We start from the raw sequence: 17736 nt of genomic DNA, 5'->3' as shown, positions 1-17736 counted from the left end.
TCCACTCTTCCGGTTATGTTTTCACAATAAAAGTTGATTACCCAAATATTTTAATATAAAAGTAATTTAGAAACAAAAAGCAAATACTTCTGCGGCAAAATGTTTGTGTTTAAACTGTTCTTCCAATTCTAAAATGCTTGAACAAATGAAACACATCAATACTTATAAATACATTTGACACTGCATAGTTCACCTTCATATTTTAATAGCAAGAATTGTATGTTCATGTACACTGTCACAATTAGATAAACAAATCAAATAAATAATGAAAATGAAAGCCCACATAAATCAGATATGTATTCCTTCATCCATGATATTATTTTTTGTAAACTCGATTTGTAATGAACTATTCCAACAGATTAAAAATACATTATGTAAACATATCTTGAAATCTAGTTGAAATCCTGTAGGCTACCCCAACACTACAGACGGCAGTCGTGCGCCGGAAACAGGATCATCCGGGTACTTTTGAAATTGCGCTTGTCCAACGTTTGCGTAAGTTTTTGACGTAGATCTCGAGCCGTGGAGTGGGAAGAAGAACGTATATCTGGCGTACTGTTGTCTGTGAATCCCACTGAACTGCGCTCATCGTGTGGCCGCCGTCGTGTTTTATAAAGAGAGTCAACACAACAGAGCACCTGGAAAAAGGAACAATACAACGTTGAAAGTGAAATGATGTGGTAATTGATTGTCTGTGGAACACGGCTGTCTTCAACGTTAAGAAATCCCACAGGTAGTGAGGTGAGTGTTGTTTTCTTTGTGTTATATATAATGTAGTCGTTAGCTTGTGTGCTAGTGTTGGCTAACTTACCGCTTCAGACACGCATGGCCTTATAGTTGGCCAACGCAATTGTTCGGTAACTTGGTGTGTACTGTATTTTAAATAACATACATTGCATTTTGAATTGTAAAAGCCACCGAACAGAGTAATAAGTCAAGTCTGTCGGTTTTTTAAAAGTTATGCATTACGTTACAGTTTGTTCTGCACTGGAAGCCATGTTGAGCTCGCCGCTAGCTAACTAGTGGAATGAAGTGTTAGCATTTTAGATTATGTGAACGGCACTTGTTTGTCTAGCAATAAATAAGAATAATTGTAACGCAATCTATATTGATTTCTCGAATAATACATGGATTGGGGATTGTGCATCTATTGTTAGAGAACCAGAGGACTATGTGTACTGATCAGAGGTGGAGAAGTACTCGGATCTTGTAGTAAAGTAGAAGTACCAGTGAGCAGGACAACTCTGTTACAAATAAAAGTCGGGCCATCAAAATCTTACTTAAGTTAAAAAAAGTTCTGGCTTCAAAGTATACTTTAGGTACCAAAAGTACTATGCCGATTGGCCCATTTTAAGAACTGTATTATTGTTTTGATAATTATTGCTGCAACAATGTCTTTATCACAGCTGGGAAAGGTGGAACTAATTTGAATTCCTTTGGCTTTAGAGCGATAAGTTCTCATAACGTGAAAACATTGTTTATCTTGTGTCCTTGATAACAAACTTAACAAAAAATTTGTACAACACATTCAGGGTCAGAATATGTTGTTTATTGATTGAAACTGGTTGTTTTCAGGTTTGAGGCACCATGGCTGCTACCTTCCCCTACAGAGGGGTCCCTGGAGGGATGCCACCGGGTGTTCCCCCTCCTATACCTGTCCCAGACTATATGTCTGAAGAAAAACTGCAGGAGAAAGGTAGGTTGGCTCTCTATTAATACAGCGTGTCCCAGGTTAAAAACAGCAATGTTAATATTACAAGTGGAGATAATTAATTGTGTTGTCATTGTGCTTAAACCCTACAGCAAGGAAATGGCAGCACTTGCAGGCTAAGCGCTACTCAGAAAAGAGAAAGTTTGGCTTTGTGGATGCACAGAAGGAAGACATGCCTCCTGAGCATGTCCGAAAGATCATCAGGGACCATGGAGACATGACCAATAGGAAGTTTCGTCATGACAAGAGGGTCTACCTCGGGTAAGAAAGGAATCACATATTATCAAACCGGTCAATTTTTTTATATCCTCTTCTAGTGTACTCTATGCAGAAAGTAATGCACCATCAAGCTTACAACTTGTTGCGGAAGTTATTTTTTGTTAATTGGTCAGGAAGATTTACCAATACCGTAGCTTATCTTGTATCTTTGCTTTGCCTGAACAGTGCCCTCAAGTACATGCCCCACGCAGTGCTGAAGCTGCTGGAAAACATGCCTATGCCCTGGGAACAGATCAGAGACGTGCCTGTCCTCTACCACATCACCGGAGCGATTTCCTTTGTGAATGAAATCCCATGGGTCATAGAGCCGGTCTACATCGCCCAGTGGGGGTAAGTGAAAGTTTGATGCCTTACGTTATCATGTTTGTAGGACATGCTACTTAATGTTAGAGCACCTTAAGTGTATAATACTCTTTTTTTGTTACCAAACTGTTTCCAATCATTTTTGTCACGTATCTTCCCAGCACCATGTGGATCATGATGCGACGTGAGAAGCGTGATCGTCGTCACTTCAAGCGGATGCGATTTCCACCATTTGATGATGAGGAGCCGCCGCTGGATTATGCCGACAACATCCTTGATGTGGAACCACTGGAGGCGATCCAAATGGAGCTGGACAATGAGGAGGACTCTCCAGTTGCAGAGTGGCTCTATGATCACCAACCCCTCAAAGACACTCTTAAGTAAGCCATGTCATACTTTACAGAAAAACAATTCAAGTAATACATATTTAGATTATGTGTAGCAGAATTGAAATAACACACTTTTCTTCTTCAGGTTTGTGAATGGCACCACCTACCGTCGTTGGCAGTTCACACTGCCTATGATGTCCACACTGTACCGCTTGGCCAATCAGCTGCTCACAGACCTGGTGGATTTCAACTACTTCTATCTGTTTGACCTCAAGGCCTTCTTCACTTCCAAGGCTTTGAATATGGCCATCCCTGGAGGACCAAAGTTTGAGCCACTGGTCAGAGACATCAACCTCCAGTAAGGACCTCCTGCCTTATTTAATAAATGAAGATCTATAGATTTAGTACTGTTGTTTTTTTATGTGGATGTCAAGCTTACTTCACATGATCACCACATTCTGTTAGATACTTTCTTCATTCTGCTTTTAGAATATGCATGTGTCTTTCAATTATTTGACTTGTAATTCTGTTTTACCCAAAACATATATCATGTTAAATTAGATTATATGATGTAGTAATATGTATCATGCTTTATGATTTGTGCTGAAATTGATCCTTCTGTGTCTTCTGCAGGGATGAAGACTGGAATGAGTTCAATGACATCAACAAGATCATCATCCGACAGCCTATCAGGACAGAGTACAAAATCGCTTTCCCCTACTTGTACAACAACTTGCCGCACCATGTCCACCTGACCTGGTAAGAAATGAATTATTTATTTTTCATAAATGTAAAAGAAAAACCTTTTAGTAGCTTTAGTTGAATGTCCCTGATTTTGGCCTGACATTAAATTAATATTAGCTGTGAGAAATGTGTAAATACTGAAGACTTGACCTTTGCAGGTATCATACACCCAACGTGGTGTTCATCAAGACAGAGGATCCTGATCTCCCAGCATTCTACTTCGACCCACTCATCAACCCCATTTCACACAGACACTCTGTCAAGGTATGTTTGGATGATTTTGCATGATATCTAAGTTTGGCAGCAATTAAAAAAAAAAAAAGACAACCGAATCCCTCACAAAAATATCCCAAATTTAGTGTTGGAATAAAATCCTCTTACAAAGGCGCACTTGCATTGGTCTGCTTGCCTGTGCGTAAGAACTGGAGGAATATTAAAATGAATGGTGACTTTTATATTTGACCGGCTGCAGTAGCAGTTGGCCTCTTCATTGTTCAGATATTGTTTCTCATTTATTTGGGGTTCAGAGTTTAAATTGATAGGGGGTTAAACTCAAACAAAAAGTAAAATAATTGAGATCTATTTAAAAGTAAAGATTATTTAACTTACTCTTATTATAATTTCCTGCCCCTGCAGAGTCAGGAGCCTCTGCCTGATGACGACGAGGAGTTTGAGCTTCCCGAGTATGTGGAGCCCCTCCTCAAGGAGACCCCACTCTACACAGACAACACAGCCAACGGCATCGCTCTGCTGTGGGCACCGAGACCCTTCAACCTGAGATCTGGCCGCACAAGGCGCGCCATCGACATCCCCCTGATCAAGAACTGGTGAGCAAAACTCCAACATGTTGAGAGGAATGTAGGATAACTCGCAGATTGCAAACAGCTGGGTCTAATTCAGATGTCAAATATTTTATGAGAAATTCTAAATTGTTGTTATATTATTCTCCAGGTATCGTGAGCACTGCCCTGCAGGACAGCCAGTGAAAGTGCGTGTGTCCTACCAGAAACTTCTCAAATACTATGTGCTCAATGCTCTCAAACACAGACCACCCAAAGCCCAGAAGAAGAGGTGAGCATCATCGGACATTTTATTTGTATTTCCTTTCAACCCATCTTTTTAATTGAAAGGGTTTTTGCTCATCAATTAGTTTTAACAAAAGGTTTTCCTTCCGTTGTCTATCAGGTACCTGTTCCGGTCCTTCAAGGCCACCAAGTTCTTTCAGTCCACTAAGCTGGACTGGGTGGAGGTCGGTCTGCAGGTGTGCCGTCAGGGCTACAACATGCTCAATCTGCTTATCCATCGTAAGAACCTCAACTACCTGCATCTGGACTACAACTTCAACCTGAAGCCTGTCAAAACACTGACCACAAAGGTACAACCTGCAGGGCAGATCTACTTGTTGACATTGACATTGTAGGTGCCTAATGTATGTCAAGTGTTGCTCTGTTTTTTTTTTAAATACTTTTGTTGGACGCGTTACGTACACAAATATACATTTCCTACATGTGTTCCAGTGTTGATCTCCAGCTCTCAATCAATCAATGTGCCTTCTTTTCCCCTAAGTTTGTAACAAAGTCCTCTTACAAAGGCGCACTTGCATTGGTCTGCTTGCCTGTGCGTAAGAACTGGAGGAATATTAAAATGAATGGTGTTTATATCATTTATCACTGGCTGCAGCTGTAGTTTGTTCCTCACCATTCAGATATTGCTTTGGAATCATTGCTCATAACAACTTTGTGTAGGCACACTGTTGGAGGCGTACACACACAATTGTTTATAATCCACATTTTCTGCATGTGTTCCAGTTTTGATCTACAGCTGTGTTTTTGTTTTTGTCCCCCAGGAAAGAAAGAAGTCCCGATTCGGAAATGCCTTTCACCTGTGCAGAGAGGTGCTGCGTCTCAGCAAGCTGGTGGTGGACAGCCACGTGCAGTACAGGCTGGGAAATGTTGATGCCTTCCAGGTTAGTTCATCAGGAGATTATGCAAATCCAATCTGTACCTGAGCTTTACTCGCTTGCATACCTTCATCTTCTGGAAGTAAAAACGTACCTAGTTGGCTAGACAAATAGAGAGTATTAGTGTGTCTAAGTTAAAGGGAAAAATCTAATCTGCAAGGGTTAAAAGTTGAACTTAATTGCAATCCAAAACGCAAGGATTTGTTTTAATACGTTCCATGGTTTTGAGGAAGGTTTCTTCTGTTAAAACAGTGCTCGACTGTTCTTGAAAGTACGATGACTTAACATTTGTTCCGAACGTTCTTGTTATTTTGCAGTCATTTCATTATCGTCTAATCCCAGCGTTTCCCCTCTGTATTGTAGTTGTCAGATGGGCTGCAGTACATCTTCGCCCACGTTGGTCAGCTGACTGGCATGTACCGCTACAAGTACAAGTTGATGAGACAAATCCGGATGTGCAAAGATCTGAAGCATCTCATTTACTACCGGTTCAACACCGTAAGTGAACACTATGCTTTGATACTTTGTTGTCCATTTCAAATATTATTTTTGTGAAATATAATTTTTTCACCTACAAACAATTATTTTGGAATTTAACTTCATTATGATTTGATGTGTTGTATTCTTACTTGTCCTATTATATATATTTTTTTAAATCAGGGTCCTGTGGGCAAGGGCCCAGGTTGTGGCTTCTGGGCTCCCGGCTGGAGAGTGTGGCTGTTCTTCATGAGAGGGATCACTCCGCTATTGGAGAGGTGGCTGGGAAATCTGCTTGCCAGGCAGTTTGAAGGTATGCAAGAAAACTTCGTTATGTTTTTGAGGGTGGACGATATTATTTCACTGTTTGGTCAGTGATTGCCAACATCTGGATTTACTAATTATATCCTATTAATGGCAACTTTTTGTATATTTAAAACGTTTGTAATTAAGACCTCTTACAAAGGCGCACTTGCATTGGTCTGCTTGCCTGTGCGTAAGAACTAGAGGAATATTAAAATGAATGGAGGTTTCTTTACTGGCCGCAGCTGTAGTTGGTTCATCACCATTCGGATATTGCTCCTGAAAAATTGCTCATAAAAACCTAGTTTAGCAACAAAATGGTCTGATGCAAGTTTGCATCTGCGGGAATTACTGTACGTTTAAGCTACAATTGTTTTTGATTGCCTCAACAGGGCGTCACTCCAAGGGCGTAGCCAAGACCGTGACCAAACAGCGTGTGGAGTCTCACTTTGACCTGGAGTTGCGTGCCGCTGTGATGCATGACATCTTGGACATGATGCCTGAGGGCATCAAACAGAACAAAGCCAGAACCATCCTGCAGCACCTCAGTGAGTCCTGGAGGTGCTGGAAGGCAAACATCCCCTGGAAGGTGAGTGCATGACATTAGCTGGTGTCAGAGAGGTTTCTGTTCAGTATTTTCCCTCATTTTAACACACGATACAGGAAGCATTCATTTAATTGTACAGAAAGTTCACAATGATGACGGATAACAAAGATACTGGAAATGGTGTTTGCTAAAGTGTCTCAACACTTTTTTTCCACTTTTAGTTGAGCTACAATAAACCATATTAATTGTAAATATCTTCCCATCACTACAGGTGCCAGGTCTGCCCACTCCCATTGAGAACATGATCCTGCGCTACGTGAAGGCTAAAGCTGACTGGTGGACCAACACGGCTCACTACAACCGTGAGCGAATCCGCCGTGGAGCCACTGTGGATAAGACGGTGTGCAAGAAGAACCTGGGGAGACTGACCCGTCTCTACCTGAAAGCTGAGCAGGAGAGGCAGCACAACTACCTGAAGGTAACACAGGAAAACAAAGCTCAAAAAGGAAATATTGTAAAGTTACTGTACACATCTGAATTTACTAATTCTAACTATTTACTGCAGCTGAAGTTTGTATGAAGGCCTCTTACAAAGGCGCACTTGCATTGGTCTGCTTGCCTGTGCGTAAGAACTAGAGGAATATTAAAATGAATGGTGTTTTCTTTATAACTGACTGCAGCTGTAGTTGGTTCATCACCGTTCAGATATTGCATCTGAAACATTGCTCATAATGACCTAGTTTAGGAACGCTTATTCTTCCTTTTTGTGGTTAATAAAGTGTACATATTCTGTCTGTAGGATGGCCCCTACATCACAGCTGAAGAGGCAGTGGCCATTTACACCACCACTGTTCACTGGCTTGAGAGTCGGCGGTTCTCCCCCATCCCTTTCCCTCCCCTGTCCTACAAACATGACACCAAGCTGCTCATCCTGGCCCTAGAGAGGCTCAAGGAAGCTTACAGGTATGCTCAGTTTCAACATGAATAACTGTATCGGCAAATGACAGCATGTTGTTTTCAAGATATTGAGTTTGTGTCTCTGTTCCTTAGTGTGAAGTCCCGTCTGAACCAGAGTCAGAGGGAGGAGCTGGGTCTGATTGAGCAGGCTTACGACAATCCTCACGAGGCCTTGTCCAGGATCAAACGTCACTTGCTCACCCAGAGAGCCTTCAAAGAGGTCAGTACCAGGACGTGCAGATACTTAAAGTTCATTTTGTAGTTTGCGCTGACTAACAGGTGGAATTAAAGCTAAAGACAAATGGGACTGCTCATAATCATAATCGTTTTGCCCAATATTTATGATCTTTTTTTTTTACCCGTTTATCTGCTTCCTCTCAGTCTCTGAATTACTTCTTCCTTTGCAGGTTGGTATCGAGTTCATGGACTTGTACAGTCACCTGGTGCCTGTCTATGATGTTGAGCCCCTGGAGAAGATCACAGATGCCTACCTTGACCAGTACCTGTGGTATGAGGCGGACAAGAGGCGCCTGTTCCCACCCTGGATCAAACCTGCTGACACTGAACCCCCCCCACTGCTGGTCTACAAGTGGTGCCAAGGTCAGAACCATTATTAATGAAGGGTTTGCTGAAAGAAAGTATATCTAATGATTTAGTTGGGTTTCTTAGTAACCTATATCACATCTATAGATTCCTGTTAGTGGGACCTAAAGTGAAACATTGTCTGAAGGCTTTCTGTTTTTTCTCCTCAGGCATCAACAACTTGCAGGACGTGTGGGAGACGGCAGAGGGAGAGTGCAACGTGATGCTGGAGTCCCGCTACGAGAAGATGTACGAGAAGATAGATCTGACCCTGCTCAACAGACTGCTGCGTCTCATTGTTGACCACAACATCGCTGATTACATGACCGCCAAGAACAACGTGGTGATCAACTACAAGGTAACCACACTCATTCAACCCTGTATAACTTTTATAGATGACAATGACTTGCAGATGCAGTTTGTTTTTACTGGTATTTCATCTCAGTGTTTACCCTTTGTCTCTTGTCTAGGACATGAACCACACAAACTCCTACGGCATCATCAGGGGGCTGCAGTTTGCCTCATTCATTGTGCAGTACTACGGCCTGGTGATGGACCTGCTGGTGCTGGGTCTGCACCGTGCCAGTGAGATGGCCGGCCCACCTCAGATGCCGAATGATTTCCTCAGTTTCCAAGACACACCCACAGAGAGCGCCCACCCAATCAGACTGTACTGTCGCTACATCGACCGCATCCACATCTTCTTCAGGTGGGATTGAATCACCTAACTGATTGATGGTCCTAACATAGCAGAATACTTGTGTCTTTACTTTGAAAACAATCTAAATTCACACTGAATAGCTTTTACCTTTGAGGCCTAACAGTAATTTTTGAACATGCACAAAAATAATAAAATCAAAACACAAAAAATGTATGTTTTGTTGATAAATTATAAGTCCTGTGTCTTTTTCAGGTTCTCCGCTGATGAGGCCAGGGATCTGATTCAGAGGTACCTGACGGAGCATCCAGACCCCAACAATGAGAACATTGTGGGTTATAACAACAAGAAGTGCTGGCCCCGCGATGCCCGCATGAGACTGATGAAACACGACGTCAACCTGTGAGTTTCACCTCAAAATGTTGACACCCGTTGTCTGTTTTACTAAATATAATTATGTTGAACATTAACATCTTCATACCAACATTGCAGACAAAGTAATTCCCTGTCTTGATCTTCTTCTTATTCTTCCCAGGGGGCGTGCTGTTTTCTGGGACATCAAGAACCGCCTGCCCAGATCCGTCACCACGGTGCAGTGGGAGAACAGCTTCGTTTCCGTCTACAGCAAAGACAACCCCAACCTGCTCTTCAACATGTGTGGATTCGAGTGCCGTATCTTGCCAAAGTGCCGCACCAGCTACGAGGAGTTCACTCACAAGGATGGTGTGTGGAACCTGCAGAACGAGGTGAGGCGTTGTTGCCCAAAACAAGCATTATGCTGATGATTTCCCTGTGTTTTACATTAATCTAGAATTTCATCACTACTGGTGTACTTATTCAAGATTTACTTTTTATTATCAGCACTGTATCCTTGTCTAAAGTACCAATATAATATCCAAATGGGATAAAACTTTACACACAGTTAATACACTGTATGGACACTTGCATCTTATGATAGCATAACCGCTGCCTTTCATGAAATGGTCACATCTCTGTTTTTAAGTTCTCTTGTGTTTGCCTGTGTAGGTAACCAAAGAGAGGACAGCACAGTGTTTCCTGCGTGTGGATGATGAATCGATGCAGCGTTTCCACAACAGAGTGCGTCAGATCCTGATGGCCTCTGGATCCACCACATTCACCAAGGTCAGCTGACAACTTTCTCCCCAAAAGAAACTAGATCAGAAGCAGAAAAGTATTATTGTCAGAATATTTCACTTTGCCCGCTCTTGACCTCCAGATTGTGAACAAATGGAACACAGCTCTGATCGGTCTGATGACGTACTTCCGCGAGGCTGTGGTCAACACCCAGGAGCTGCTGGACCTGCTGGTGAAATGCGAGAACAAGATCCAGACTCGTATTAAGATCGGCCTGAACTCCAAAATGCCTAGTCGCTTCCCTCCTGTCGTCTTCTACACACCCAAAGAGCTGGGTGGGCTTGGCATGCTGTCCATGGGCCACGTGCTTATTCCTCAGTCCGACCTGCGGTGGGTTGGCGTGCAGACTGTTGTATGGATCTCTTTTCTGTAAATGAGATGGTTTAGCAGGTCTTTAATTCTTCTACATCTCTCTCCACCAGGTGGTCCAAGCAGACAGACGTGGGCATCACCCATTTCAGGTCTGGAATGAGCCATGAAGAGGACCAGCTGATTCCTAACTTGTATCGGTACATTCAGCCATGGGAGAGCGAGTTCATCGACTCTCAGAGGGTTTGGGCCGAGTACGCCCTCAAGAGGCAGGAGGCCATCGCCCAGAACAGGTACTGCCTCCATCAACGTTATCATGTGTTTGAGACTGGAGTCTGCCAATCTAATTGTATTTATTTATTAAATAAATGTGAACAGAAACTGGACGAGACAAATAGCAGTGTGTTTATCTCTGTTTCAGGCGTCTGACCCTGGAGGATCTGGAGGACTCATGGGACAGAGGTATCCCTCGTATCAACACACTCTTCCAGAAGGACAGACACACACTGGCTTATGACAAAGGCTGGAGAGTCAGGACAGATTTCAAACAGTACCAGGTATGATTGAGACACCAGTAATATGTCAAAGTGCGACACTGTTTTGGGACAGTCTTTTTTTTTAAATATTATTTTCTTTAAAGACCAACAATATGCCTTTTCAACTGTATTTTGCATGTTAATATACCGTAAAAGTTGCATTCAAGGGTCAACAAGCATTTATAGCAATTGATGACTCTGTCTTGATGGTTTGCAGGTACTGAAGCAGAATCCGTTCTGGTGGACCCACCAGAGGCACGATGGAAAACTGTGGAACCTGAACAACTACCGCACAGACATGATCCAGGCTCTGGGCGGAGTGGAGGGCATCCTGGAACACACACTTTTCAAAGGCACTTACTTTCCCACCTGGGAGGGTCTCTTCTGGTGAGATCACTTTGATAATTACAATGCTTATAGCGCAAGAATTTAGGATGCATAAAACTTTGACTGATTAGGGCTCAGTCTGCTCTCAACCACCAAAATACTTGTCACTGGCTGTAATTGTGGATATGTTTTATTCCGTCATTGAAACCAACCAATCGTCTCGATTTCTGGACTTTAGGGAAAAGGCCAGTGGTTTCGAGGAGTCCATGAAATGGAAGAAGCTGACCAATGCCCAGAGGTCTGGTCTGAACCAAATCCCCAACCGTCGTTTCACACTCTGGTGGTCCCCCACCATCAACAGAGCCAACGTAAGTATAAGCAACATTTGTAAACATTCCCCTAATGGATATCATTTTAGTTCCCTGGAGAATAGAAGTTTTGATGTTTGAGCCAAAGTGGTGAAAATGTCTCGGCTTACATGTTTTCCTCCTCTGTCTTTAGGTGTATGTAGGTTTCCAGGTACAACTCGATCTGACAGGAATCTTCATGCACGGCAAGATCCCCACTCTGAAGATCTCCCTCATTCAGATCTTCAGGGCTCACTTGTGGCAGAAGATTCATGAGAGCATCGTCATGGATCTCTGTCAGGTAGGGTTAATTTCTTAACTCAGTATGTGACCAGCTTTTCACTCGGCATCACAGCAAAGATGTAGCACACAGACGCTTTTCTTTAAATAGGCTTTTCTTCCTTTTTATGGTTGACCTGTGCTTTGCCTGTGACTATAACTTGAACGTTTTTGTTTGCAGGTGTTTGATCAGGAGCTGGATGCTCTTGAGATTGAGACAGTGCAGAAAGAGACCATCCATCCCAGGAAGTCATACAAGATGAACTCCTCCTGTGCAGACATCCTGTTATTTGCATCATACAAGTGGAACGTCTCTCGACCATCTCTGCTTGCTGACTCAAAGTATGAATTTAAAAGCTTTATTTAAATGACTTTGATAGACAATGAAAAGTTTCATAAACCTTTTTTTTTTCTGGAAAGAATTTTACATTTACGGTGTGTATTCTATTATATGAATTAAAATGTGCACCTCTTACAGGGACGTGATGGACAGCACCACCACACAGAAGTACTGGATCGACATCCAGCTGCGCTGGGGTGACTATGACTCCCATGACATCGAGCGCTACGCAAGGGCCAAGTTCCTGGACTACACCACGGACAACATGAGTATCTACCCCTCTCCCACTGGAGTGCTCATCGCCATCGATCTGGCTTACAACCTCCACAGGTTAGGATTGTTTATGAATCTGTTTATGAATGAGTAAATAGCAATCATGGCACATATTAACTGATTGATGTATAGTAAGCAATAATTGTGCCACATAATGATTTTGTTGCTGAGCTGTCTAAACTTGGAGTAACATGGTTGTATTTGTTACTTAAAATGAGTAAAGGGGGAAAAGTGTCATGCAAATGGTTTATGGCATTGTCTGGATTTTTGCATCCACATGTTCATTCCAACAAGTATGTTCTGCTGAAGCATTCACACTAGCTTCCTAACGTGTTTAACATAATGGTAACTGTCCACAAGAGAGAGTCACTACAGCTCGGATGGTTATGTTTAGTAGACGTTCTCTAAACTGGTCATCCACACAGGAAATGTTGATAGGGAGGAAAAAAACAAATAATCTCAAGTTCTTTTTAACTCTGTTTGTCTTTGTTACTCCTCCTTAGTGCCTATGGTAACTGGTTCCCTGGAAGCAAGCCTCTGATCCAGCAGGCCATGGCCAAGATCATGAAGGCCAACCCGGCCCTGTATGTGCTCAGAGAGCGCATCCGCAAGGGTCTGCAGCTGTACTCCTCCGAGCCCACTGAGCCCTACCTGTCCTCTCAGAACTACGGAGAACTCTTCTCCAACCAGATCATCTGGTTTGTCGACGACACCAACGTGTACAGAGTCACCATCCACAAGGTGAGGATTGACTTTTCCCCTCTTGTCATTCAATAGTCGTTGTGCACTCGCATTGTTTTGAAAGTGTCTGAATTTGTTGCTTTTGCATTTATATCAAAATTGTATCGTTTTATGTTTAGTTCAATGTATTCTCCATCTTTCTCTACAGACCTTTGAGGGTAACCTGACCACGAAGCCCATCAACGGAGCTATTTTCATCTTCAACCCCAGGACTGGTCAGCTCTTCCTCAAGATCATCCACACCTCTGTGTGGGCTGGACAGAAGCGTCTGGGTCAGGTGCGTCCGTGCTCACCTCTCCTTACTTAAATTATCAACGGCAATGCTTTTTGTATTGATACATACACATTCCTATTGATCTGAACCCTTTATTTTCTAGCACAAAATGTTTTTGAATAATGTTAGTTACATGTGTTTGTTTATGTATTTCTTGAATCACATACTGCAGCTAAGTTACAAAGACAGAAAAAAAACTCCCCTCCCCTTGACAAATTGACTACTAATACACTAAAGTTGCTCATTCCTCTATTGGATTTTTAACATTATTCCTCCTTTGTCTCTGCAGCTGGCCAAATGGAAGACAGCTGAAGAAGTGGCGGCTCTGATTCGCTCCCTCCCCGTGGAAGAGCAGCCCAAACAGATCATTGTAACCAGGAAGGGCATGCTGGACCCTCTGGAGGTGAGGATCTATTATGCTTGTCGCTTCGGTCACAATAACAAGCCTGTATAGTCTTAGTTAAATTCCTGATAGTTGGATGCATTCACTGGATCTAACTCCATGTTTTCTCTGTGCAGGTCCACTTGCTCGACTTCCCCAACATCGTGATCAAAGGTTCTGAGTTGCAGCTGCCCTTCCAGGCCTGTCTGAAGGTGGAGAAGTTTGGAGATCTGATCCTGAAGGCTACAGAGCCCCAGATGGTGCTGTTCAACCTCTACGACGACTGGCTGAAGACCATCTCGTCCTACACAGTGAGTTTCACTCTATCCCACGGGAGACTAAGACCAGAAATCAATGAACATCTTCAGATTGACGCTACTGTAGTTTTTCTCCATGGAAGTTTTAATGTAGCATTTTTGATTCCACAAGGTAATTGTAACGTAACAAGCTGTTAAGAGAGAATCTTAACTTGGATACTAAGCTAAACTCATTAATGTTTATTTATGTTGAATGACATCTACTTATCCCCTGTGTAAATAGTTTGTTTGCTGCTCTGCTCCATCTCTAGGCCTTCTCCAGGCTCATCCTGATCCTCAGAGCTCTGCATGTCAACAATGACCGCGCCAAGGTGATCCTGAAACCTGACAAGACGACCATCACCGAGCCTCATCACATCTGGCCCACGCTTACTGACGAGGAGTGGATCAAGGTGGAGGTGCAGCTGAAAGACCTCATTCTGGCAGATTACGGCAAAAAGAACAAGTGAGTATTCCTTGATGCACAGAATACTTCCTTTTTTATGGGAAACTAATGTTCTGCTCTGTGACTTAATAGCTCAGAATAAAGCCAGTCTTGTGTTTGTAGTCAATGCTTTCATTGTCTTTATCCAGTGTGAACGTGGCCTCACTGACACAGTCTGAGATCCGTGATATCATCCTGGGTATGGAGATCTCCGCTCCCTCACAGCAGCGTCAGCAGATTGCCGAGATTGAGAAGCAGACCAAAGAACAGTCGCAGCTCACGGCAACGCAGACCCGAACTGTCAACAAGCACGGTGACGAGATCATCACCTCCACCACCTCCAACTATGAGACCCAGACGTTCTCATCGAAGACCGAATGGAGAGTCAGGTAAGCTGACAGTTTTTAAAAGTTTTGAGGCATTTCCTCACTCTGAAATACATTTATAATACCAAAAGAAAAATGATATTTAGGGGGTTTTACTGGATCCTTCTCAGTTGGCTTTAATGTTTCTTGTTATTTACCATTTAGAGCCATATCTGCTGCCAACCTCCACCTCCGAACCAACCACATCTACGTGTCATCTGACGACATCAAGGAGACGGGCTACACCTACATCCTGCCCAAGAACGTCCTCAAGAAGTTCATCTGCATCTCAGATTTGCGTGCACAGGTATGCAATGGATTAATAATACTGTAATTGATAGACGTGTAACGTATTCTGTTTTCTTTCCTGATATTCATGCAAACCAGGACATCCCTACCTGAAAGTCCCTAATCATGTCTGTATGAAAATGAAATAAACTGTCTGTTTACTGACGTTACACTGTGTTCTTCCAGATTGCAGGTTACCTGTATGGTACCAGTCCACCAGATAACCCCCAGGTGAAGGAGATCCGTTGTATCGTCATGGTGCCACAGTGGGGTACTCACCAGACTGTGCACCTGCCCAACCAGCTGCCGGGTCATGAATACCTTAAAGTAAGACAAACTTGCAGTCAGAACATTTTCCAGTTCAATCTAAGTTATTTTAAATGTATTTTGTCTCAGCAATTGTTAACTTTAACTAACATAAATAACTCCTCCCCTTAAACAGGAAATGGAGCCCCTCGGATGGATCCATACCCAGCCCAATGAGTCGCCCCAGCTCTCCCCACAGGATGTCACCACGCATGCCAAGGTCATGGCTGACAACCCCTCTTGGGACGGAGAGAAGACCATCATCATTACTTGCAGGTATGTTTCACAGACAGAAAGCCATTGTTACTGGGAAGTTAACTATAAACAACTTGATATTGTTTAAGACTTGGGACAGAGAAAGGCAATCATGCATTTTAAATAAGTAATGGTCTACCTTTTTTAAGCTGATGGATGAACTACTGAAGTGGAATAATTAATCAATAAAGACATTATGGTACAAGATATGAAAAAGAAGTGGTTTTATTTTTGAAAGTGTAGTAGGAAAAAAACAATCTGTTTTCTGCATATTCAGTAAAGTTTGCTGTAAAATGGTAAACATTTTTTTTCTTCTTGCCTCTGTTTTCAGCTTCACCCCAGGCTCGTGCACACTCACAGCCTACAAGCTGACACCCAGTGGTTACGAGTGGGGTCGCCAGAACACAGATAAGGGAAACAACCCTAAAGGCTACCTGCCCTCCCACTATGAGAGAGTGCAGATGCTGCTCTCTGACCGCTTCCTCGGTTTCTTCATGGTGCCTGGCCAGGTCTCCTGGAACTACAACTTCATGGGTGAGTATCCATTCTTTCTATTTTATAAAGGGAATTGGAAAAAGTAGATTCCAACCTTAGAAATGAACAGCCTTCAAGTCTCAACAGCTACTCTGAAACACTCTGCGCCATAAAATACCATAAGTCTTATTTATAGTGTCTATCTTGTTACCATGATATGAATTGAAGCTCATGAAGCCACCAAAGACAGATAAGCAATTTTAACTCTGTTGAACATCAACCTTTTGAGGCAGGGCTGACATACTGAAGACATGCATGTCATAGCATCGGCAGAAAAAGTGATTTTAAAATAACCATCTTTGTCTTACTCCAGGTGTTCGCCATGACCCCAACATGAAGTACGACCTGCAGCTGGCCAACCCCAAGGAGTTCTACCATGAAGTCCACCGGCCCTCGCACTTCCTAAACTTTGCCTCGCTGCAGGAGGGCGAGATCTATAACGCAGATCGTGAGGACATGTACGCCTGAGGGCTGACATACTGCTCTCCGATACATTTTGTAGATAGCTCTGCAAGAATTATGTGGAGCCGGTCCTGAACAGCCCATGTAATATTTCTATTGAACATGTTGAACTGTGATGATTGGAATTTTTATGTAAAGGCTAAAGGACCTTTTTAGAAACCTGTTAAGTTTTTCTTTTTTATATTTTCTACAAATGCTTTGTTTTGTTCCCCTGTCGTACCTTCTTTATTGGAGCAAACGTTTCTTCAAAAATGCAGTTTCTGGATTTTTGTGGCTTGTGATACATCTTAGCATATGTTCATCTGTTTGTAGTCTTCTATACGCAATACTCTGGAGTAAAATTTGATATAAAAACATTGTTTCGAAAGGGTAAAGACTTATTTCCCCAAAACCCCTTTGAGAAATAAATTGAAAGTTGAATTTCCATGCCGCTGTTATACTGTACATCCTGTGACATTGTAGCTTGGATTTAAATAAAGATCACTCATTTTTTAGAAACATTTGTCATGTGATGGTGTAATGTGATGTTACTTGAATTGCTTAATAAAATTGTATGTAACCAGAAGCAAAATTGAAGCATTTATGTTTATCAACTGTGTTGCAGGTTAACTTTTACTGCTTTCTTCCCTCTTTGGAGATCACGCCTAAATGAAGCACTTAAATTTTGGTTTTAGTTGACTGATAAAACTCTTCAGAAATTTGGATACAAAGAAGGCCCGAAAAGAATTGTCCCTTCATGGCTTTCAAGTCTTGTATGAAAGTATTTTGTAGTTTGACCTGCGTGTGTGTAGGTTTCTGCTTCCATAGCCGTTAATTTGTTGTAATCGATATTATTATTACAGTTATGGGTCAGCATTTCTGACAGCAGATCCGCAGAAGAAATTCAATGTTCACGCTCTGCTGGTTGCATCAGTATGCTCGACCTGGCAGGCGAGTCCCTGCATGTAGGTGTGTGTGTGTGTGTGTGTGTGT

At 42.6% G+C, this 17736-nt stretch overlaps 1 protein-coding gene across 1 annotated transcript; it reads left to right on the top strand.

Moving 5' to 3' along the window:
* Positions 1-586: 586 nt before the first annotated feature.
* prpf8 (pre-mRNA processing factor 8) lies at positions 587-17262 on the top strand. Its single transcript, XM_063907273.1, has 43 exons — positions 587-741; positions 1576-1696; positions 1804-1972; positions 2156-2320; positions 2455-2673; positions 2768-2980; positions 3256-3381; positions 3525-3630; positions 4003-4193; positions 4318-4437; positions 4552-4741; positions 5213-5332; positions 5690-5824; positions 5987-6116; positions 6499-6695; positions 6925-7131; positions 7453-7616; positions 7704-7830; positions 8018-8210; positions 8363-8550; positions 8663-8901; positions 9106-9252; positions 9386-9596; positions 9877-9993; positions 10088-10335; positions 10428-10607; positions 10736-10871; positions 11068-11237; positions 11416-11545; positions 11679-11825; positions 11985-12145; positions 12282-12473; positions 12920-13157; positions 13306-13434; positions 13721-13834; positions 13951-14124; positions 14382-14575; positions 14704-14943; positions 15085-15226; positions 15394-15534; positions 15650-15789; positions 16100-16302; positions 16616-17262. The coding sequence occupies exons 2-43, from the start codon at positions 1588-1590 to the stop codon at positions 16768-16770; spliced, it is 7017 nt and encodes a 2338-aa protein (XP_063763343.1). The 5' UTR covers positions 587-741; positions 1576-1587; the 3' UTR covers positions 16771-17262.
* The last annotated feature ends 474 nt before the right edge of the window (positions 17263-17736 follow it).

Source organism: Eleginops maclovinus, chromosome 18 (genome assembly GCF_036324505.1).
Source record: "Eleginops maclovinus isolate JMC-PN-2008 ecotype Puerto Natales chromosome 18, JC_Emac_rtc_rv5, whole genome shotgun sequence".
NCBI lineage: Eukaryota > Metazoa > Chordata > Actinopteri > Perciformes > Eleginopidae > Eleginops > Eleginops maclovinus.
Note: the sequence above shows the minus strand (reverse complement) of the source record. Positions and strands in the feature narration are given on the sequence as shown.

Bases quoted from the DNA above. Each gene is read 5' to 3' on its own strand.
- prpf8 (XM_063907273.1), top strand. From the start codon at position 1,588: ATGGCTGCTACCTTCCCCTACAGAGGGGTCCCTGGAGGGATGCCACCG. The intron at 8,211-8,362 runs GTCAGAACCATT...TTTTCTCCTCAG, and splicing joins GGTCTACAAGTGGTGCCAAG to GCATCAACAACTTGCAGGAC. The intron at 10,608-10,735 runs GTACTGCCTCCA...TCTCTGTTTCAG, and splicing joins GAGGCCATCGCCCAGAACAG to GCGTCTGACCCTGGAGGATC.